Source organism: Schistocerca cancellata, unplaced genomic scaffold (assembly GCF_023864275.1).
Source record: "Schistocerca cancellata isolate TAMUIC-IGC-003103 unplaced genomic scaffold, iqSchCanc2.1 HiC_scaffold_1104, whole genome shotgun sequence".
Taxonomy (NCBI): Eukaryota; Metazoa; Arthropoda; class Insecta; order Orthoptera; family Acrididae; genus Schistocerca; species Schistocerca cancellata.
The window spans coordinates 3681588-3706137 of record NW_026047103.1 but is presented as its reverse complement, the minus strand read 5'-3'; the positions used below and the strand labels follow the sequence as shown (position 1 = coordinate 3706137).

At 45.8% G+C, this 24550-nt stretch overlaps 1 protein-coding gene across 1 annotated transcript in view; it reads right to left on the bottom strand.

The window, feature by feature from the left end:
• Positions 1-1390: 1390 nt before the first annotated feature.
• LOC126156194 (discoidin domain-containing receptor tyrosine kinase B-like) overlaps positions 1391-24550 on the bottom strand; it is a gene marked incomplete at its 3' end in the record, with an annotated part of 65778 nt that continues 42618 nt past the window's right edge. The window contains exons 6-10 of the mRNA XM_049916286.1: positions 23051-23242; positions 15304-15437; positions 11420-11618; positions 6109-6249; positions 1391-1554 (exon numbers count right to left, since the gene is read on the bottom strand). Coding sequence (XP_049772243.1) covers positions 1391-1554; positions 6109-6249; positions 11420-11618; positions 15304-15437; positions 23051-23242 — 830 coding nt within the window. The remainder of the gene's footprint in view (positions 1555-6108; positions 6250-11419; positions 11619-15303; positions 15438-23050; positions 23243-24550) is intronic.

The following is a 24550-nucleotide window of genomic DNA, read 5'->3' as shown; positions in this document are numbered from 1 at the left end:
AGAATCCTAAGTAAATGCAATCCGAAAACAAAGGAAGTAGCTTGTTCGCTCACTGCTTGAATACTGCTCAATGGTGTGGGATCCGTACCAGATAGGGTTGACAGAAGAGGTAGAGAAGAACCAACGGAGAGCGGAGCGCTTCGTTACAGGATCATTTAGTAATCGCGAAAGTGTTACGGAAATGATAGGTAGACTCCAGTGCAAGACTCTGCAAGAGAGACGCTCAGTAGCTCGGTATGGGCTTTTGTGGAAGTTTCGGGAACATACCTTCACCGAGGAGTCAAACAGTGTATTGCTCCCTCCTACGTATATCTCGCGAAGAGACCATGAGGATAAATTAGACAGACTAGAGCCCACACAGAGGCATACTGGCAATCTTTCTTTCCACAAACAATACGAGACTGGAAGAGAAGGGAGAACCGATCGAGGTGCTCAAGGTACCCTGCGCCACACACCGTCAGGTGGCTTGCGGAGTATGGATGTAGATGTAGAAGTCCTATCAACCGATCCCTTCTTTTAGTCAACAAGTGGCACAAATTTTTCTCTCCCCAGTTGCTAATTAGTTTCATGGCCTACCCATCTAATCTTCAGCATTTTCTGTAGCAAGACATTTCAAAAGCTTCTACTCATTTCACTTCTAAACTGTTTATCATCCATGTTACAATTTCATACATGGCTGCGCTCCAGATAAATACGTTCATAAAAGACTTTCTAACACCTAAGTCTGTATTCGACATTACATGCCATTGCCAGTCTACACTCATTTTTCCTCTCTGTTTCGCTCAACACTACATATTTTGCTGCCTAAATAGCAAAACTCATCTATCACTTCTATTGTTTCGTTTTCTACTCTAATTCCCCCAGCAGCGCGTGATATAATTCGACTTTATTTCATTATCCTTATTTTGCTTTTGTTGACGTTGATTTTACATCCTTCTTTCAAGACACTGTCCACTCTTTTCAACTGTTGTTCCAAGTCCTTTGCTATCTATGCCAGAATGAAATAATTAGAGTAAACGTTGTGGGACTGACCGGCGAAGTCGTGGCTCTTGGAGGGCGCGAGCAGGCAGCCGTACTCGTGCTGTGCGGAGAGCAGCTTGTAGGGCTCGTGGTAGACGCTCGAGTTCTCGCTGTCGTCGCCGTTGCTTCCGCTGGCACTGGCGCTGTCGTCGCCGCGGCCGCCGTACAGGCTGCAGACGGCGGCGTGCGGCGCGGGGGAGGCGCGCCTGGGGGCGGCGGGGGCGGTGGGGGCGGCGGCCACCCTGGCGTGACCGGCCACCCCCAGCACGCGCGCCAGCACCGGCGGCGTCGACAGCTGCAGGCCGCGCATCGAGACGCCGCCCCCGGCCGCCGCGCGCGGCAGTCCGCCGCCGGACGCCGCCCCCGCCGCCGCCGTGAAGCCGCCGCACGGCTTGCCCGCCAGGAGCGCCACCTTCTGGCGGCCGCGGCGCACCACCACCACGGCGGCCCCCGCCAGCGCCAGCAGCATCAGCGACGCCAGCCCGCCCGCCACCAGGCCCACGTACGCCTGCTGCGAGCCCGTCGCGTTTGTCGCTGCCAACCATGGGTACAGTCAGAAAATAGAATATACTACAAGAAACTTCCTGGCAGATTAAAACTGTGTGCCCGACCGAGACTCGAACTCGGGACCTTTGCCTTTCGAGTCTCGGTCGGGCACACAGTTTTAATCTGCCAGGAAGTTTCATGTCAGCGCACACTCCGCTGCAGAGTGAAAATCTCATTCTAGAATATAGTACAGTTGTCAAAAAATGTCTAAGAGAGCAAAGAAGAATCGGTTGGAAGGACATATTGTGAGCCACAAAGGACTTGTAGGTTTGATAATGTTACAAGTTCGAGGGGAGAGGGGTAAAATTGAGGAGGGACAAAAAGGATGGTTACAATAAGCAGGTGAAGTGGATGGAGAGTTGAGGAGGTATGCAATGTATAGACTAGCTTGGAGAGGGGCGTCAAAGCAAGCTTCTTTCAAAATGGTTCAAATGGCTCTGAGCACTATGGGACTTAACTTCTGAGGTCATCAGTCCCCTAGAACGTAGAACTACTTAAACCTATCTAACCTAAGGACATCACACACATCCATGCCTGAGGCAGGATTCGAACCTGCGACCGCAGCGGTCGCGCGGTTACCAAGCTTCTTTACTCCAGTACGAAATTCGAATGATTAGGTCGACTCTCTCGGCACAACCTACTATTGTGTCACTACGAACAACAAATTATGAAGAACTGTGCAACTCTTATTACTGTTCTCACACACTGTTGCGCGAAGATGGAGAATGAGTGACACAAACAGTCATGCACTTGCTGTAGGTAAGCTAACTATTAATTTAACCTCAACGGTATCTCAGAGTTTGCAGCCTTATCGGTTATCTGTTACTGATCTCATGGTATTCAGTCCGAAGATTGCTTTGATGCCCCTTTCCACGCTAGTCTATCCGTTGCAAGCCTCCACAACTCTCCATCCACTTCACCTGCATACTGTAACCATCCTTTGTTCTCCCTCCTCAATTTATCCAGTAAAAGAAAGTCCTGTAGAAAATGATACAAATAAGGCCTTTGGAACAGTTACTAATTGGTTTTCTATGAATGTCTTGCTCTGAACTTTGAAAAAACACAGTACATCCAATTTTATGCTGCAAAAAGTATAATTCCTTCAGTAAACATAACACATCAAAAGAAGTCAGTAGCCAGGGTAGAGCATACTAAGTTTTTGGGTGTACGGATAGATGAGAATCTTAATTGGAAAATTCATATTTTGGATCTCCTAAAGCGACTAGGTTCAGCAACTTTTGCAATCAGAATAATTGACAATTTTGAGGATGTAGAAATTAGTAAGCTAACATACTTTGCATACTTCGACTCCCTGATGTCATACGGAATCATATTCTGGAGCAACTCAACACTTAGGCAAAAGAAAGTAGTTACAATAACGTGTGGGGTTCATAGTCGCACATCTTGTAGGCATCTCTTTAAAAGGTTAGGAATTCTTACAACTGCTTCACAGTACATTTACTCAGTAATGAAATTTTTTCTTAACAACATGGACCTGTTTAAAATCAACAGCGACATTCACGATTACAATACCAGAAAAAAGAATGACCTACTATCCTTTACTTATCTTTGGCACAGAAAGGGGTAAAATATGCTGCTATGAAACTTTTTCATAAATTACCAGATGAAATAAAATATCTGACTGACAGCAGTAATAGTTCGAAAAACAAATTGAAATCATAGCTTCTTGACAACTCCTATACCATATATGAATTTTTGAATATGAGTAAATAAATGTGGAGATATAATATATCCATTTTGTGCCATTTAAGGGAATGGGATGGACAATAGAAGTATCTGGGTATAACACTACAATGAAAAAAAACTTGTTTCGTGTGCGCAGTTCTTCTGCATTTCACACGTTCCACATGATAACGGTTTCTCCATGCTATTGATCAATGGAACACGTCACTAACTAACTAACTAACTAACTTTACCCCCCTCCTCTCACACTTACCTACATTATCAAATTTACGACTCATTTGTGGCTCACAATATCTCCTGCCAACCGATTCCTCTTTACTCAACTTCTGACATAAATTTGAATTCTCAACCATTCTTTTCAGTATCTATTCTCTTCTTAGTCCTTCGGCCTATTTTTTCCACAGTCGGAGCGATTCAATGCACATAGTGTAAGTAAATTCGTACTACATATAACATATACTGTGTTTTGCGACTGTAACAGTGTCTAATTAAAACCAAACGTGTTTCGTTTCATTTTAAAGCGTCTTCAGTGGTCAGGTTTTTTTGTATCTTACGCCGTCCTTTCCCTTCTTCTACAGTTATGAGTTAAAGTTTAGCACACAGATTTTTCATTAACACAAAAGCGTGTATATATTTTGTGTCAGTGAAGCACTCCGTGCTAAAATCTACCATGTATGTACGGAACGAATGGCAGAAGAAACAAAAAACAAAACAAAAAAAAACCTTGAACGCAGAGGATGCTGTAAAATAAAGCGTTACGCTTTTACTCTTAATTACAAAAGAAGGCATTTAATCAAAATATCTGCTCAGTACTACTGCATCTCTTACTAGATTTACCTATCTAACCTTCAGCATTGTTCCGTAGAACCACATTCATTCTCTCAATGTCTGAACTGTTTACCGCCCACGTATCACCTTCGCCCAAGGTAACACTGTAAAAAAAAAAATTTGAGACGAGGATCCGTAACACTCAAATTTACAAGAGATGTTAAAAAATCTCTTTTTTTTCGAAACGCATTCCTTGCTACAGTCAATCTGCATTTTATATCCGCTATTTTTCTACCTTTGCTCTACTGCCCAAATAGCATAAACAGTCTACTATGATCAGCGTCTCGTTTCCTAATCTAATGTCTTCACCACCGCCTAATTTAATTTGACCACATTCCATACCCCATTTTACTTTGGTTCTTTTTCATCTCTTATCCTGTTTTGGAAACATTATACTTCATCCAACTCCTGTACTACGTTCTTTGCTGTCTCTCATAGAATTACATTAAAGTTTTTATTTTCGCTCATTCAACTTTAATGCCCTTTCTACGTTTCTGCTTGCTTTCTTTTATTGTAATCTGACTTCTGTACAAGGTGTAAACAACTTTTTCCTCCCTATATTTTATCCCTGATACCTTCATAATTGCAAAGAGTGTGATCCAAAATCATTGTCAGAACCTTCGTCAAAATCTAGACATGTAACAAATTAAGATTTCCCTCTCTTTAACCTATCTTCTAAGATAAGCCCCAGGGTGAGTATTGGCTCGCAGGGTCCTACATTTCCCCGAAATCCAAGCTGATCTTCCGGAGGTCGGCTTCTGCCTGATTTTCCATTCTAGTTACAGATTAGTCTGGTCTCTGAAGCCATACGCGTCATTATGATTGTGCCTTCGGTACGACTACCTGAATCGCTGAGGCTCTCAAATCACCCTATCTCTGCAATGTTCGTGCTTCATGGGGGCAACGATATCTGCAGCGCGAATAATGTAAGTCTGTGGTTGCCAGAGTGTATCTGCAGGAGGCAGTGTTAGCAGCTTCCTACCAGACACCCTTCACAGTGTTCTGCGTGTACCTGTACAACAGGCACCACTGCCAGTTTGTGCAGATCGTGGTGAAACTGCTATGACAGGTAGTTGGCCTCTACCACTAGAGTCGTTGAAACATCGATCACAAAGTCATTTTCTCCGACGTGTGGTGAATCCGGGGGCCAACAAAGTCTGCCGGAAATCATCATAGTCATAATACACACAAAAATTTGATACACTGTGGCTAATGTACGATATAGAACTTTCTACGCTGAACTACAACATAGATAGATAGATAGATATTATTGACTGCATTATGTGAATCAAAATCTTTCGGTCCACCATCAGCACACCTTTCTTATATCTCCCAATTGTCATTTACACCGTAGGAGATCGTAGTAATGTACACCATGCACAATTTATGCTACACTAGACCACAAAAGGTACGTTTCGTATCTTTGGCGATCTTTGATCACATTTTAAGTACCGTACTATGGTATCCAGATATCTAACGCTCTTAAATAAAAGTTTTGTTTGCCTACTCAAAGCCGACTACTTTAATTAAATTCCTAGTCGCTATACCGTCATTTCAGCAGTATCCAGATAATATTTAACGGATCTCACACGTCTGTACATGCATACTACTGTGAAACTGCAGGCATTCACTTCTTACCTAGAATCAGTGCGGCCTCTTGACTTAAATTATATGAATGGGGTTTTTATAACTTAATTCATATGGTATTACACATTTAAGTGATCATTAGAAACAGATACTTCGTTCCAAATTATTCTCTTATAAATTACAGTATTAATTAACTGTGATATTGTGGGAATTTAAACTGTTATGGGATTTCAGTTACTAGAGATTTTACAACAAATGGTACATACGTAGCGTGCAGAAACTGCAATACTGAAAATAAATACTTACTCGCTGTGATGAACACACAGCTATTCTCAAAGCTATCTTTATGAGAAAGGGATGGTACAGAAATATTTTTCAAACTGGCTTCGTAACGGGTCGCATTGAAGTTGTTGAGTTACTCACCAGGTGCTATCTCCTTGCGCTTCTGAGCTGGCTTCTCCGTCGGTATTTCAGAATCTAGGCTGTTTATCTCTTCTAGAGCGCTGTCCTGTTGATAAAACATCTGTTCCAGGTAGAGCTGCGAAACGTTGCGAGGTACAGGCACTGAAAGAGAAAAGACGAAGAAAAAGTACTTTTTAGTGACACTTGTCCAAGAAGTTAGCACCTTGTGATTCGCCTCTCATCTTAGAAGTGGGATCATAATTTTGAACTCTAATCTCCACAAAGTACGGCTGCCTATGGGGTGCTAGATCCTCAGATAACCGAAACTGCGTGTAATTAAAACACTTAGGCCGGTTCTTTTACGTAAAGAGATGGCCTACCTCCCTCTCTCTGGTTTGTTTAGTCGATTCCAACCTCCCGTGATCCCATGAACTAAAGCACCTGGCTTACTTCTGTCCTGCACTCTCTCCCGCAGACTTCTTGAGTTGGAATCCATTACTTCTGTGACGCAATCGATCCATATCATTCTTTACCGCCTTCTTCTCCTTGTCCTTTTGTTCTTACCCAGCATTAACATCTTTACCAGAGAATCATTTCTTATCATAATACATCCAAGTAGATCAGTTTCTCTTTCAGTATCAGACCTTGTAAGGAGCAATGTGGTTCTATTTGTTGTAATTCTGACCAATTAGCTCTCTTTGTAGTCCATAGAACAAAGGAGTTTCGTCCAACACAGAAAGTTGAATGGAGCCTATATTTAAGGCCTAGGTCTCATATCTGTACCCCACAAATGGAAATACAAGGAATAGCCGTTATTATAAGGGTCTTGCTGTTAAAGTTGTATTTCTACCCTTTAAAATACCGTAAAGTTGTAAATGAAAAGTATTAAAAATAATCGAGTAATTCTTTGTTCCACAAGAGCCCGCCTACTCTTCAACAACGAGTGAAAGATGAGGATGAAGTAAGTCGACTCAGACGGAGGGCAGGAGCGAGGCAAGCTGTCTGGAAGTGTCGTTTTTATCGTCCAGCTGCGACGAGCGTGTGCGGTGAAGCTCTCCAAACCGGTATTAATCTCTGGCCTTTCCTAAGACTCATACGTAGTCTAAACCAAAATTTCGCTTGAAATGCGACATGGTAGGATATTTGCACTATTACCTGTTGTGTAAATAGGAACTGAATCTTAGCTACTACATGGACTGTTATTTTAAGTTGCCATATTTACACTGTATACGACCTCTGCAATATAGAAACGAAATGGGCAAATTCAGCCAGTAGATTTCATTGTTCCTTACAGGATGATGTCGAATTCGATAGCTGGCATAACAAAAAATTGGCATCTCCAGCTCGAATTCGAATACTGTAGGATAAACTTAATTTCGAGGAGGCAAGAGGCTCTCTTTCGGTGACAGGCTTTCACTGTCGTCTAATTCTACGTCTGTAATATTTACAAAATAGGAGGTAAAGAAAAGGATTCGGTTTTCTTTACGCATTGCTTAAAATATTTAGGACAGCTCTATCCTTCACTTGCTCTGTTTTAACCCTGAACAAATTCACATTCACACAGATGAAGCTCCATATTTTATTTGTGGAAAATATTATCCCAGATTTTAAATAAAAATACTTCTCATCCTCCGATCCTGACCAACGTTATCGGGCGGTTTTCTTGGCTGTGACGCATATGCCACAAGTGGAAATCGCTTCACAAAAATTTCCCATTGGAGGCCCACCCATGAGGACTACTAAGCCTCCTGGTACTTCAGGTACTTGGTGATTCTTTGGTGCGTCACTATGCCAAGAGTCAACCTCTACTTTCTGAAGGTTGCGAATGAAAAGTATTAAAAATAATCGTGTAATTCTTTGTTCCACAAGACCCCAACCACTCTTCAGCAGGGAATGAAAGAGGAGGAAAAATTAAATGTTAAGAATGACATTCTGTTGTGAAATTTTCATGAAACTAGTTAAAATTTTTCAGCTGTATTCGTGCGTAAATATTTTGATAGTAAATTTCATAGAAGGTGGAACTTACTGGGGGATTAAAACTAGTGGAGCTGGACTCGAACCTGGGTCCTCTGCCTTTAGAGGAAAAATGCTCTGCCGACCGATCCATCCAAGCACCACCCCCGATCCGCCGTCACAGACCTTAATCTCCTGCCTTCCACACTTCACAGAAGTCCTCTTGCATACCTTGCAGGACTAGCACTCATGCACGAAACGAGATTGCTGGTACAAGCCTTAGCCACTGGCAAGGGAACTGTTTCCCAGAATGAGTTTTCGCTCTTCAGCGGAGTATGCGTTGATCTGAAATTTCCTGGCAGATTAAAAGTGTGTGCCGGAAGGGGACTGGAATCTTCGATCTTCGTATTTTGCGGCAAGTCTTGTAATGACTGAGCTATCCAAACACGACTAAAAGGTCCCAGGTTGAATTTCCAGTCCAGGACACAGTTTTAAGGTATTTGTAATAACTACATAACTATCTCCTTCATTTATTGGTGGCGGCTTAGGGTGCCGCATAGAAATTACATGAAACACATTAGGTTAAAAGCAGTAACAGAAGTCCTTTGCAAAGTGCAGTAGTGGAAATCGGCATACAGGCATGGGTATCTGCACGAAAACTAATGATATCGGTCGGAATAGTTGCGTATAATGTCTGTGCAATAGTACTGAATCCAATACACCGACAAATGAGGTCAAATGGTATCGAATTTGTTGTCAGTATGCAAGAAGCCTGTTAATGTGTTTATACACTCCTGGAAATGGAAAAAAGAACACATTGACACCGGTGTGTCATACCCACCATACTTGCTCCGGACACTGCGAGAGGGCTGTACAAGCAATGATCACACGCACGGCACAGCGGACACACCAGGAACCGCGGAGTTGGCCGTCGAATGGCGCTAGCTGCGCAGCATTTGTGCACCGCCGCTGTCAGTGTCAGACAGTTTGCCGTGGCATACGGAGCTCCATCGCAGTCTATAACACTGGTACCATGACGCGACAGCGTGGACGTGAACCGTATGTGCAGTTGACGGACTTCGAGCGAGGGCGTATAGTGGGCATGCGGGAGGCCGGGTGGACGTACCGCCGAATTGCTCAACACGTGGGGCGTGAGGTCTCCACAGTACATCGATGTTGTCGCCAGTGGTCGGCGGAAGGTGCACGTGCCCGTCGACCTGGGACCGGACCGCAGCGACGCACGGATGAACGCCAAGACCGTAGGATCCTACGCAGTGCCGTAGGAGACCGCACCGCCACTTCCCAGCAAATTAGGGACACTGTTGCTCCTGGGGTATCGGCGAGGACCATTCGCAACCGTCTCCATGAAGCTGCGCTACGGTCCCGCACACCGTTAGGCCGTCTTCCGCTCACGCACCAACATCGTGCAGCCCGCCTCCAGTGGTGTCGCGACAGGCGTGAATGGAGGGACGAATGGAGACGTGTCGTCTTCAGCGATGAGACTCGCTTCTGCCTTGGTGCCAATGATGGTCGTATGCGTGTTTGGCGCCGTGCAGGTGAGCGCTACAATCAGGACTGCATACGACCGAGGCACACAGGGCCAACACCCGGCATCATGGTGTGGGGAGCGATCTCCTACACTGGCCGTACACCACTGGTGATCGTCGAGGGGACACTGAATAGTGCACGGTACATCAAAACCGATCGTTCTACAATTCCTAGACCGGCAAGGGAACTTGCTGTTCCAACAGGACAATGCACGTCCGCATGTATCCCGTGCCACCCAACGTGCTCTAGAAGGTGTAAGTCAACTACCCTGGCCAGCAAGATCTCCGGATCTGTCCCCCATTGAGCATGTTTGGGACTGGATGAAGCGTCGTCTCACGTGGTCTGCACGTCCAGCACGAACGCTGGTCCAACTGAGGCGCCAGGTGGAAATGGCATGGCAAGCCGTTCCACAGGACTACATCCAGCATCTCTACGATCGTCTCCAGGGGAGAATAGCAGCCTGCATTGCTGCGAAAGGTGGATATACACTGTACTAGTGCCGACATTGTGCATGCTCTGTTGCCTGTGTCTATGTGCCTGTGGTTCTGTCAGTGTGATCATGTGATGTATCTGACCCCAGGAATGTGTCAATAAAGTTTCCCCTTCCTGGGATAATGAATTCACGGTGTTCTTATTTCAATGTCGAGGAGTGTATGTTGGCAGCGCTACGCAGTGCTCTGTATTGATGCCACTGACAGCGCTGTGCGCCCTCTGTAGGGGAGACTGTGTGGCTGGTCGGAGTCGCAGTTAGAGGTTAATAGCCAGCTGTGATGGAGGTTGGATGTTAATAGTTAGCAGTGATGGAGGCTAGAGGTCTGAAGTGTTACCGCAAGCCGGCCGAAGTGGCCGTGCGGTTAAAGGCGCTGCAGTCTGGAACCGCAAGACCGCTACGGTCGCAGGTTCGAATCCTGCCTCGGGCATGGATGTTTGTGATGTTCTTAGGTTAGTTAGGTTTAACTAGTTCTAAGTTCTAGGGTACTAATGACCTCAGCAGTTGAGGCCCATAGTGCTCAGAGCCATTTTGTTACCGCAAGCAGATGATCTGGATGTGTGTCCGTCATGGAGATGCAATCTTGTAGACGATTATATAATGTTTGAAACTGGATGTCACGGAAGATTATATATTTTTTTGAACTGGATGTAACATTATTAAAGTATTTTGCTAAATAGATTGTTTGCTGTGCAAAAAAGTCTTTCTATTGCTAACCACATGCCTGTTAGTAGTTAGAGCCAACAGTAGTTAGAATCTTTTATTTAGCTGTCTGTATTGGTGCTTGCTATATCTCTGTTTTTCGTGTAATGATTTTCTCTGAGGTAAATGACTTACAAATTGTAAGGGTTATTGTTAGGATTTCTTCTTATTCAGGGCAATTCTTTTGTGTTAGGTAATAGTGAGATCGCGTTTCCTTGTATATTATGGATAATAAATGAATATGTTTGAGTTTTATTTGTCAGAAATAATTCTGTAGGTCAGAAATGAAACGAAAAAATCAAGTGAAGGGACAGTACATCAATTTCAGTCAGCAATTTCAGAATTAAATTTCACATGCTTCGTTATTCCAGTCCAAGTAAATACATATTAAAAAGTTTCACCTGGCGACCCTGCCAGGATACGCACCTGGAATGTCGCAGGTGCAACTGTGTGAATGATTGATTCGGCCCTGCTGTGCGGGTACTGGGAATGCTTTAATTTTGGACACCAGTGTATGTTTGTGGAACCCTACCTTTACACCAGTATCCTCTACCATACAATCTTCCGTACAACAGTTACCGTTATCTACAAGATTAACCTATGGGAAGAGCGCCGGTGTGGCGCCGCTGTACAACTCACTCGAGTCCAGAGCGAGCTCGCTGACGAGCAGCCAGGCGTCGGCGAAGTGCAGCTGGAGGCGGACGAAGCGCGCGACGCGCTGCTGGAGCGGCACGCTCACGTTGACGGTGGCCTCGGCGGGCGCCGGCGTGGGCCGCCGCAGCGCCGGCTGGAAGTGGCGCCCGTCCAGGCTCAGCTGCACCGACACCTCGCAGAACACCTGCGCAGCCGAGCGGCGGGCCGAGCGTCACGACTCGCGGGCACAGAGTACCGCGGCTTCCAGCCTGACCAACGACTCACCTGGCTGGTCGCCGCTTACATGGGATGCGAGACCGACAACCAAATGGTCAAATCAAGGAGGGAGTACGCTTACTGCAAGGAATGCAAGACCAACAACCAAGTGCTCATATCAAGGAGGGTGTACGCTTACAGCGAGGAATACAAGACCAACAACGATGTGCCCAAATCGAGGAGGGTGTTTGCTTACAGCAAGGAATACAAAACCAACAACCAAGTGCTCAAATGAAGGAGGGTGTACACTTACTATGAGGAATACAAGACCAACAACCAAGTGCTCATATCAAGGAGGGTGTACGCTTACAGCAAGGAATATAAGACCAACAACGATGTGTCCAAATCAAGGAGGGTGTATGTTTACTACAAGGAATACAAAACCAGCAACCAAGTGCTCAAATGAAGGAGGGTGTACACTTACTATGAGGAATACAAGACCAACAACCAAATCCTTGGATCAAGGAGGATGTACGCTTACAGCAAGGAATACAAGACCAACAACCAAGTGCACATATCAAAGCAGGTGTACACTTACCATAAGGAATAAAACACCAAAATCCAAATTCCTAAATCAGGGAGGGTGTACACTTACTATGAGGAATACAAGACCAACAACCAAGTGCTCAAATCAAGGACGGTGCAGCACAGGTACGTAGTCTTTCGCTTCTGTTGTTCAATCTATACCTTGAAAAGGCAATCAGGAAACTAACAGAAAGGTTGACGATTGGGATTAAAAGATGTTCATGATAAGATTCGCTGATGACATAGCTGTCCTCACTGAAAGTGGAGAGTAATTACAGGATCATTTGAATGGAATGAACAGACTAATATGAGCAGAGGTTGGATTGATAGTAAACAGAAGCAATATCAAAGTGATGAAAAGTTGTAGAAATTAGAAGAGGAACATCAAATTGGGTACCACAAAGTAAGGTTTTCTGCCAGCTTGGAAGCAAAATAACACATGACGGTCGAAGCAAGGAGGACTGCTAAAGAAAACCCTTGCATACAGAATGGGTTCCCAGATACGTCGGTGGCTAGATGGGTTCTTTATATTTTACTCCAAGTGTTCATTAGCGAGACAGACATCGTCAGGAGCTCTCTAGGGAGGTCTGTATGACCGCACCTTTTCTGTACGTACCTAAATGATCTGACACACTGGGCGAGCAGGAATCTGCAGCTATTTGTTCATGACACAGTAGTATACTAATTGTAGAAGAATACGGCGACTCAGATACGCTTACTGTTTGGTGAGATGAGTTGGAGTTTGCTGTAAATGTGTAGAGATGTAAGTTAATGCAGTTGAGTAGGAAAAACAATCCTGTAAATTTTGACTACAGTTATTAGTGATGTAAAATCTGGCACAGCTACGTCTATTATATACACTCCTGGAAATTGAAATAAGAACACCGTGAATTCATTGTCCCAGGAAGGGGAAACTTTACTGACACATTCCTGGGGTCAGATACATCACATGATCACACTGACAGAACCACAGGCACATAGACACAGGCAACAGAGCATGCACAATGTCGGCACTAGTACAGTGTATATCCACCTTTCGCAGCAATGCAGGCTGCTATTCTCCCCTGGAGACGATCGTAGAGATGCTGGATGTAGTCCTGTGGAACGGCTTGCCATGCCATTTCCACCTGGCGCCTCAGTTGGACCAGCGTTCGTGCTGGACGTGCAGACCGCGTGAGACGACGCTTCATCCAGTCCCAAACATGCTCAATGGGGGACAGATCCGGAGATCTTGCTGGCCAGGGTAGTTGACTTACACCTTCTAGAGCACGTTGGGTGGCACGGGATACATGCGGACGTGCATTGTCCTGTTGGAACAGCAAGTTCCCTTGCCGGTCTAGGAATGGTAGAACGATGGGTTCGATGACGGTTTTGATGTACGGTGCACTATTCAGTGTCCCCTCGACGATCACCAGTGGTGTACGGCCAGTGTAGGAGATCGCTCCCCACACCATGATGCCGGGTGTTGGCACTGTGTGCCTCGGTCGTATGCAGTCCTGATTGTGGCGCTCACCTGCACGGCGCCAAACACGCATACGACCATCATTGGCACCAAGGCAGAAGCGACTCTCATCGCTGAAGACGACATGTCTCCATTCGTCCCTCCATTCACGCCTGTCGCGATACCACTGGAGGCGGGCTGCACGATGTTGGGGCGTGAGCGGAAGACGGCCTAACGGTGTGCGGGACCGTAGCCCAGCTTCATGGAGACGGTTGCGAATGGTCCTCGCCGATACCCCAGGAGCAACAGTGTCCCTAATTTGCTGGGAAGTGGCGGTGCGGTCCCCTACGGCACTGCGTAGGATCCTACGGTCTTGGCGTGCATCCGTGCGTCGCTGCGGTCCGGTCCCAGGTCGACGGGCACGTGCACCTTCCGCCGACCACTGGCGACAACATCGATGTACTGTGGAGACCTCACGCCCCACGTGTTGAGCAATTCGGCGGTACGTCCACCCGGCCTGCCGCATGCCCACTATACGCCCTCGCTCAAAGTCCGTCAACTGCACATACGGTTCACGTCTACGCTGTCGCGGCATGCTACGAGTGTTAAAGACTGCGATGGAGCTCAGTATGCCACGGCAAACTGGCTGACACTGACGGCGGCGGTGCACAAATGCTGCGCAGCTAGCGCCATTCGACGGCCAACACCGCGGTTCCTGGTGTGTCCGCTGTGCCGTGCGTGTGATCATTGCTTGTACAGCCCTCTCGCAGTGTCCGGAGCAAGTATGGTGGGTCTGACACACCGTTGTCAATGTGTTCTTTTTTCCATTTCCAGGAGTGTATTTAGGCGAACGTAGGAAGTCGATAGCAAGTGGAAAAAGCATATAATGATTGTATGGGGCAAGGCGAATGGTCCACTTTGGTTTATTGAGAGAGTTTTAGGAAACTGTAGCTCATCTATAAAGAAGACCATGTATAGAGCACCAGTGCGGCCATTCTGGAATACTGCTCGGATCAATAGGAGACATAGAATCACTTCAGGTGTGTGCTCCTACGTTGTTATTAGCAGGTTCCATCAACGCGAGATTATTACCGAGATGCTTCGTGGACACAAATGCGAGTATCTGCACGGAAGACGAAGTTCTTGTCTGGAAATACAATTGAGAAAATTTAGAGAACTGCCATTTTCAGCTTACTAAAGAACGATTCGACAGCTGCCAACGTAAATTTTGCGTAAATACCATGGAGACAAGATAAGAGCAATTGGAGCTGGTACAGAGGCATATAAATAGTCGTACGTTCCTCGGTGCAGTGGTGGATGGAATAGAAAAGGAAATGACAAGCTGTGCTACAAGATATCCTCTGCCATGCACCACACGGTGGATTGCGGATTATGTATGTAGGTGAAGACCGTTCAATTTGACTTTTTAAATCTGTTTCGAAGATGCTTAGAACATGTAATCTTGCTACGTATTTGCCTTTCTCTTTATTCAACTTCCTTATCTTCAGTTTTATTTAATAGTATAGTTCAAATTTAAGTAATTAAATACGTTCATAGCAGTTTTATAGTACGAATAGTATTTCTCTTACACAAGGAAACTGCTTACAATGTTGCTTGCATGTAGCGTTTCAGAGCTGAACGTCCTTACCTGGATGCCGTGCTCGGGCTTGTGCAGGGCGTGTATCTGGATGGCGGTCAGTTCCCGCGGCCCGTCCAGCTCCAGGTCCACATCAACGGGCTGGCCCTGGTGTGTCGCGTTGTGCCAGCCGACCCACCGCCAGTCTGAGCAGACAGAGAAGGGGGTTTGGTTTTTAATGAGCTTCCCACTCAGTGTCACAACCGCTGTGAAATCTGCACGTGTACGTCAGGAGACACTTCCCAAAAAAGAAAAATAATGAACAGTCGATCATATGTTATAGACGACAGGAACTCCACAATAATAATTAATGAATAAATTGATAAAGCTCATCCCATTCATCCCTCCTCCCCACACTCTCCGCCTGTCTCTACCTCCCACATGTCTCTGTCTATCGTCCCCTACTTCCTTTCTTTGCCCTCTGCTCCTTCCCCCACTGTCTGACCATTTCCCCATCCCCTTCTGTCCGTACACCTCTTCCCCCATCCCCCCCCCCCCGCCTACTCCCTGCCCATCTCCCTCTTCCTCCTCTCTTTCCATCTCCTCCTCCCAACATTTCTCGCTACATTATCAGCCCCATACAAACAGGAACTCGCGGTTCTTAATCCCACGGCATTTCTTTCCAGATCGTAATTAATATTGTGTATTAATTTGGGCTAAAATCGTTCCAAGAGTTTAGGATGAGCTTTTTACCCGTGGGTTTGTGCACATACGTAAATCAAATATATTTTACTATACACTAATCAGCCAGGACATTATGACCGTCTGCCTGCTTTCGATATACGAGGGCAGTTCAATAAGTAATGCAACACATTTTTTTTCTGAAACAGGGGTTGTTTTATTCAGCATTGAAATACACCAGGTTATTCCCCAATCGTTTAGCTACACAACACTATTTTTCAACGTAATCTCCATTCAATGCTACGGCCTTACGCCACCTTGAAATGAGGGCCTGTATGCCTGCACGGTACCATTCCACTGGTCGATGTCGGAGCCAACGTAGTACTGCATCGATAACTTCTTCATCATCCGCGTAGTGCGTCCCACGGATTGCGTCCTTCATTGAGCCAAACGTATGGAAATCCGACGGTGCGAGATCGGGGCTGTAGGGTGCATGACGAAGAACAGTCCACTGAAGTTTTGTGAGCTCCTCTCGGGTGCGAAGACTTGTGTGAGGTCTTCCGTTGTCATGAAGCAGGAGAAGTTCGTTCAGGTTTTTGTGCCTACGAACACGCTGAAGTCGTTTCTTCAATTTCTGAAGAGTAGCACAATACACTTCAGAGTTGATCGTTTGACCATGGGGAAGGACATCGAACAGAATAACCCCTTCAGCGTCCCAGAAGACTGTAACCATGACTTTACCGGCTGAGGGTATGGCTTTAAACTTTTTCTTGGTAGGGGAGTGGGTGTGGCCCCACTCCATTGATTGCCGTTTTGTTTCAGGTTCGAAGTGATGAACCCATGTTTCATCGCCTGTAACAATCTTTGACAAGAAATTGTCACCCTCAGCCACATGACGAGCAAGCAATTCCGCACAGATGGTTCTCCTTTGCTCCTTATGGTGTTCGGTTAGACAACGAGGGACCCAGCGGGAACAAACCTTTGAATATCCCAACTGGTGAACAATTGTGACAGCACTACCAACAGAGATGTCAAGTTGAGCACTGAGTTGTTTGACGGTAAACCGTCGATCATCTCGAACGAGTGTGTTCGCACGCTCTGCCATTGCAGAATCACAGCTGTGCACGGCCGGCCCGCACGCGGGAGATCAGACAGTCTCGCTTGACCTTGCGGCGATGATGACACACGCTTTGCCCAACGACTCACCGTGCTTTTGTCCACTGCCAGATCACCGTAGACATTCTGCAAGCACCTATGAATATCTGAGATGCCCTGGTTTTCCGCCAAAAGAAACTCGATCACTGCCCGTTGTTTGCAACGCACATCCGTTACAGACGCCATTTTAACAGCTCCGTACAGCGCTGCCACCTGTCGGAAGTCAATGAAACTATACGAGACGAAGCGGGAATGTTTGAAAATATTCCACGAGAAATTTCCCGTTTTTTCAACCAAAATCGGCCGAGAAAAAAAATGTGTTGCATTACTTATTGAACTGCCCTCGTAAATCCGTCCAGGCGACAGCAGCGTCACCTGGCGAGGAATGACTGCTAGTCAGACACACGCACGCTGCGTGTAGTATCGGTGAGCATGCTGTCAGTGTGTAGAATGGGGAAGGCGCACGATCCATCTGAGTTTTACCGAGGGCATATTGTGATGGCCCAGAGGCTCGGCACGAGCATTTAGGAAAGTTCACAACTTGTCGGGTGTTCGAGGAGACCCTCGGTATCATCAAGACATGGTGAAACCAAGGTGAAGCCAGTTCCAGATGTGGGGTTGGGAAGTCACCCCTCATTACAGAGGGGCATAGTAGGCTGGACAGACTAATAAAACAGGACAGGCGGTAAACTAAGGTGGAACTAACGTCAGACATTTATGCTGGGCAGAGTAGAAGTGCATCTGAACACACAGAGCACTGACCATCTCCGAACCATGGTCCTCCGCAGCCGACGATCCATGCAGGTGAGCATGTTAATAGCACGATATCAGGAACTACTACTGAAATGGGCGCGTGACCATCGGCACTGGACGTTGGCGCAGTGACAGAGAGCTGCGTGGTCTGATGAATCGCGATACCTTGTTCATCACGCCGATGGGAGGGCGTGAATCGGTCGTCTTCCAAGGGAACTGCTGCTGGACACGCCTGTTCTGTGGGACGGAGACAAGTCGGTGGCGGCTGCTTCACCCTCTGGGGAACATCCACGTGGGAATCCACGGGTCCAGTGGAGCTCGTGGAAGGCGCCTGACGACCAAGAAATATCGTACACTGGTTGCAGATCACGTACCCCCGTTCATGACGAACATGTTTCCCGACGGCAGTGGCATTTTTCATCAAGATAATGTGCCATCTCACAAGGCCAGGAGTGTGATGGAGAGATTCGAGGAACACAGTGGGGAGTTGGAATTGATGTGGTGGCCCCCCAACTCGCCAGATCTGAACCCGACTGAACACATCCGGGATGTGGCTGGACGTGGCGTCAGAGCTCATCGCTGCTTACCCGGATTTCGCCGCAATTAGGTGACTTGTGGGTGGAGATGTGGTGCCAACTCCCTCCAGCGACGTACAGAGACATCGCCGCTTCCATGCGAAGACGTGTCGCCGTTGTTATCCGCGCTGAGGGTGGGTTAGGTTGGCGATCGTGACATTCTCGCTCATCAGTGTATATTTTAATATCTTTGACACGTATTTGTGTAGATACTTCACCTGTACACCTAGTGAATTTGACCCTGCATATCATTTTCACGCCCCTCAGTGTGTCGGCAATGATGTTGCTGGTAGATCTAGTGGTAAGTGTGGCTACTGTCTGCGAAATGTGTTGTTCTTAGAGTTATTATTAAAGAAGAGATAAGTTAAAAAGTCATGCGTGATGTGACAGTTTATCACTCATCTCTTTACCTGTCGTTGTATCTCCTGAACCATGAGTTGTACAGTGATATATTTCTGCAGGTACACTCAGCGACATACAGAGTGATTCAAAATTCATGTTACGCACCTCTGGACTTCGCAGACGGGAGTCAGTAGTCCACGTTTTACACAGGAACCCACGTCAGGAAACGTCATCCAACAACGCTACAGTGCGACAAAGTTATTGGCGCTGGCACTTGTAAATTATGTATATATAGGGTGATTCCGTGATGATGTTACAAACTTTCTAGGATGGTGGAGAAGAATAAATCTATCAATCTGAGATAAAAGTCGCTTTACCGGAAATGAACGAGCCGAAAGTTAGAGGCTAATACCGTTCTGATGATACCTCGACAGCGAAATACATATACTGGTACTGTTGTAGCTAAGATCGTAGGGTAGGCAACTTTCAGTGACGGCTATGAAAATGTCCAGTAAACATGCTCCTTAAAATGCATTCCTGGACCGCTGTGAGGGCTTTTTCATCTTCGCTACTATGAATCACATGCCCTCTATTGACCAATGCTCCTAGCCCTAAAGGTATGATTTTTAGAACCCATGTTTACATTTTTCTTGCTTTGTTACATACTACCACCTCTGAAAGTTGTCTGCCCTACAATCTCAGCAACAAGAATAACAGTACGTGTGTTCCACTATCAGAGGTTTCAGATCAGTATTCACGTGTTACTTTCGACTCTTTTGTTTCCAGTAGAGGGACTCTTATCTCAAATTATTACCTTTATCCGTGTCCATCATCTCCCAAAGTTTGTAATGTCATCCAGAATTACAATGTGTATAAATACATTTACAGGCGCAGGCGCCTACAAATTTGACGCTCTGTAGTGTCGTTGGATGACGTTTCCGGACATGGGTTCCTGTGTAAAACTTGATCTACTAACTCCCCTTTACAAACTCTATAATCTCAAGTGTGAATTATGAAACACCCTGTATGTGCATAATGTCTGTGAAATGTGTTGCTAGTAGAGTTAGCAGTAAAGAAGAAATAAATTAAAACGTCATGCTTTATGTGACAGTTTTACTGCATGAGTAACGAAAATGTAGCAAGCGATAAACTTTTTTCCCGTTCATCACTTTCTGGGGGTCGTAAGCGAGGATAAGTTTGGTAAAAGTTTGAAATTATGTTCAAGTCCTCTCATTTTGAAATAGTGGATGCATCAAATATGGGCATTAGCGCGTTGTAGGCAATAATGCCCTCACCCCTTTGACAGACAGGTAGTCCATACACCAAGAGCAATTCTTTCCAGATGGCAAGTCATGTATGTGACAAGTTTGATGGTTCAAATGGCTTTGAGCACTTTGAGACTTAACATCTGAGGTCATCAGTCACCGAGAACTTACAACTAAGTAAACCTAAGTAACCTAAGGACATCACGCACATCAATGCCCGAGGCAGGATTCGAACCTGCGACCGTAGCAGTCGCGCGGTTCCAGACTGGCCAAGTCTGACTGAAATCGGTCCAGTAGCTTAGGAGAAGATATGGAAGATACACACATACTTAGGTACATACTCGTACATAGAGATACGTACATACAGGTTTATTTTTTGTTGAGAGGTTGTTATTGTTGTTGTTGGGGAAGGCTCTGAGCACTATGGGACTTAACATCCGTGGTCATCAGTCCCCTAGAACTTAGAACTACTTAAACCTAACTAACCTAAGGACAGCACACAACACCCAGCCATCACGAGGCAGAGAAAATCCCTGAACCCGCCGGGAATCGAACCCGGGAACCCGGGCGTGGGAAGCGAGAACGCTACCGCACGACCACGAGATGCGGGCTTTTGGGGAAGGAGACCAGACAGCGAGGTCATCGGTCTCATCGGATTAGGGAAGGATGGGGAAGGAAGACGGCCGTGCCCTTTCAGAGGAACCATACCGGCATTTGCCTGGAGTGATTTATGGAAATCACGGTAAACCTAAATCAGGATGGCCGGACGCGGGATTGAACCGTCGTCCTCCCGAATGCGAGTCCAGTGTCTAACCACTGCGCCACCACGCTCGGTTTTTGTTGAGAGTCGGAAGTCTTCTGGCTCGAGCATGGCATTTCTGATCTTATTAAATCTATTGATTTTGGACATGAATTTCTAACACTATATCACGACCGCTTCCATTCATTTTTTCTGGGTTTCATTACAGACAGTAATTCACTTATGTACAATGGTGCACTCCATGCGTACATTTTCAAAAACTTATTTTCTGTACTGAGTCATTAGTAGACTTCTGTTAACTAGGAATGTTCTGTTACCCTGTGCTACTCTGCTATATGTGTCCTCCTTGCTTCGTCGACCAAGTGTAATTTTGCTTGCAAGGTGGGAGAATTTCCTCGCTGTTGTATTGCTTGACTCCGAATTTTTATGCTATTTCGTTAATCTCATTAATGTTGTTCATTAGTGGTTTCGCTTTCTTTTGACTTATTTTCAACACATATTCTATACTCAGTAGATAGTGTTATTTTTGTTTTCTGTTTGCTTTTTATTTTTTTTACAAGTCCATTGGTATTTCGTGAGTTCCTGTGAGGATAGTAAAGTCATCAGCGAATCTTATCATAGATTTTTTTTCAGCCGGAATTTTAATCATATCTTTGAAACATTCTTTTATTTCCGTCATTGTTTCTTTGATTTGCAGACTGGGAAATAAAAAGGACATATTGCATGCTTGCGTTAGGCTCCTTTTATAGAAGCACTATGCAACTTATTTGCAGTTCTTATTGATCTGTGTTGATTCTTGTACGTACTATATATTACACCTCTGTCATTACAGCTTAAACCTGTTCCACGGCTCTTGCGCCATTTTCCGTGGCCTTTATCTAGGTCGACAAGTCCTACGACAGGGTCTTCATTTGTCTTAAGTCTTGCTTCCATTATCAAATATTGTTTTTACTTTTCGTGAAGCCAAAGGATCGTCTCTTACAGATCCTCAGCTTTCCTTTCCAGTATTCTGCATACTATTCCAGTCAGCAACTCGGATGTATGAGCTGTTAAACTGACTGTGCGATTGCTCTCGTATTTATCTGTGTTTGATATCTTCAGTACTGGACGATATTGTTCAGGAAGTCCAATTGTACGTGCCCATTCTCGTAGATTCTGTACCGTAACTAGATAATTGTTTGGTTGCCAATATCCGTAGTGGTTTTAGAAATTCCGAAGCAGTGTTGTTCAAAAAATGGTTCAAATGGCTCTGAGTACTATGGGACTTAACATCTGTGGTCATCAGTCCCCTAGAACTTAGAACTACTTAAACCTAACTAACCTAAGGACATGACACAGATCCATGCCCGAGGCAGGATTCGAATCTGCGACCGTAGCGGTCACGCGGTTCCAGACTGTAGCGCCCAGAACCGCACGGCCACACCGGCCGGCAGTGTTGTCCATGCCTCTTGCCTCTATGCAAAATTGCAGGTTTTCCAAAGTCTTTCTTTTAGACAGTGACTGTATCATCTATCTCCCCCAAATCGACACCCATTCCTTCTCCATTAAGCCGCGCGGGATTAACCGAGCGGTGTAGGGCGCTGCAGTCATGGACTGTGCGTGTGGTCCCGGCGGAGGTTCGAGTCCTCCATCGGGCATGGGTGTGTGTGTTTGTCCTTAGGATAATTCACGTTAAGTAGTGTGTAAGCTTAGCGACAGATGACCTTAGCAGTTAAGTCCCACATTTGAACATTTTTTCCTCCATTAATGATTATCCTAAATTTAACACTTCCACCTATCCGTTCTCTTCACCGAACGAGGTTGTGCACTGGTCAGCACGCTGGACTCGCATTCAGGTGGAAGACGGTTGAAATCCTCGTCCGGCTATCCTGATTTAGGTTTTCCGTTATTTCACTAAAATCGCTCTTGGCTAATCTCGGGATAGTTCCTTTGAAGAGAGCGCGGCCGATTTCCTTCCCCACCCTCCCGTAATCCGAGCTACTGGTCAATATCTCTAATGGCCTCGCTGTCTACGGGATATTAAATACAAATCTCCCTCGTTACCCCCCCCCGCCCCCCCCCCCCCCGCCTCCCGTCCTGCTTTCTTCTCTGCGTTTAACACCTGATTTTCTTTTGCCTTTTCCATTTTGAGGCCCTTGCTTTTAATATTTTGACGGAAGTTATTTGAGTGTGATAGACGCCAACTTGCCCTTCCTTAGACTATTTCGTTGTCAATTTCTTCCCATTTTTCGTGCCACCACTTCTCTTCCGTTTACTAGCCAGTCAGTGAAGAGGACCGGGCTACTCACCGGGCCTCCAGGCGAGTCCTCTGCCGGCCCCGTCGTCCTCGGGGTTGGCGGGAGCGATGCGGCCGTCGACGAGCTGTCCCAGGCCGGCGGCGACGAAGCGGCCGTCCCTGACGCCGTCGTAGCTGAGGTCCTCCAGCTGCTGCCCGTCCGACCAGCGGTCGCCCTTCGGGGTCACGTAGCTGAAGATGCCCTCTGCGAAATCACAGGCCCCTCATGCTGGCGATGTACAGGGTGGCAATTATTGAAGTGCACGAAGACAAAGCGTAAATTACAAACTACGGAGTGCACACAGTTACTCAAATTTAAAAATCACTACAGGTATCCGTATTTACGTTATGACACCTACGGTATGCCTGTCATCATTGGCGACGATGTCGCGCAGACGAATAGCGAAATTCTACGTGACCCGCTGAAGTGTCGGAACATCGATGCTGTCGACGACCTCGTAAATGGCTGTCTTTGGCTCAGTAATTATTTCGGGATTATTGCTGTACACCTTGTCTTTAATACAGCCGCACAAAAAGAAGTCGCATGTGTTCAGATCTGGAGAATATGGCGGCCAATCGAGGCCCATGGCAGTGGCCTCTGGGCACCCCAGAGCCAGAATGCGGTCGCCAAAGTGTTCCTCCAAAATGTCAAATACTCCCCTGCTTCGATGGGATCCAGCTCCATCTTGTATACACAACATCTTGTCGAAACCGGGGTCACTTTGGCTAATGGGGGATGAAATCATCTTCCAAAGTCTTCACGTACCGTTCGGTAGTCACCATGCCATTAAGGGGCTCCGGAACGCCCTATACTTGCAATGTTAAAATAACGCTTATAAATTACATCTTTCCTCACAAAATATTTGAGGTAGGAAGTTGAACTTTTTACAGATTATTTATTGGAATATGGGCTACAACTTAACACAGGGATTTTACAAAATTTTATTTCAGTTATTAAAGATGATGTTTTTTCAATTGTAATGAAAATTCACAACATTTTTTGCAATTTTTTATTTATATATTCAAAAATATACAGTTTTTTGGAAAAAGGCTGTGTTAAGTTATGCAGGAGGTACTGTGTAACATTTACTGAAAGTTTGAAACAAATATGTTTGGAAGATCCTTAGAAAACATGTAATTAGTATGAGAAAATAAAAGTTTTGGGAATCGAGCGACAAAGATTGGATTAACTTTTTAGTGCATTCCAGGTCCATAGGATGAATTATCTTCATCCTCTGCAAACTCCTCCTCCAGTTTCCTCTCGTTCCTCCTCCTGTTTACTCTTGCTCGTATTTCTAGACTCTTTACAGCCCTGTCTGCAGCCCGAAGGCGTTCCTTGTCTAAAGCAAGCATCGCTCGTACCATGTTAGAACCTATCTTCATTCCCATATTTCTAAATACCTTGCACCTTACAATGTTGCCATCAATGAAAGTCGCAACAGCATCATACACACCAAAGTGAAGTGTTTCTATTCCAACAAATACAGTCTTGGGGATTCTCGACCATATAACA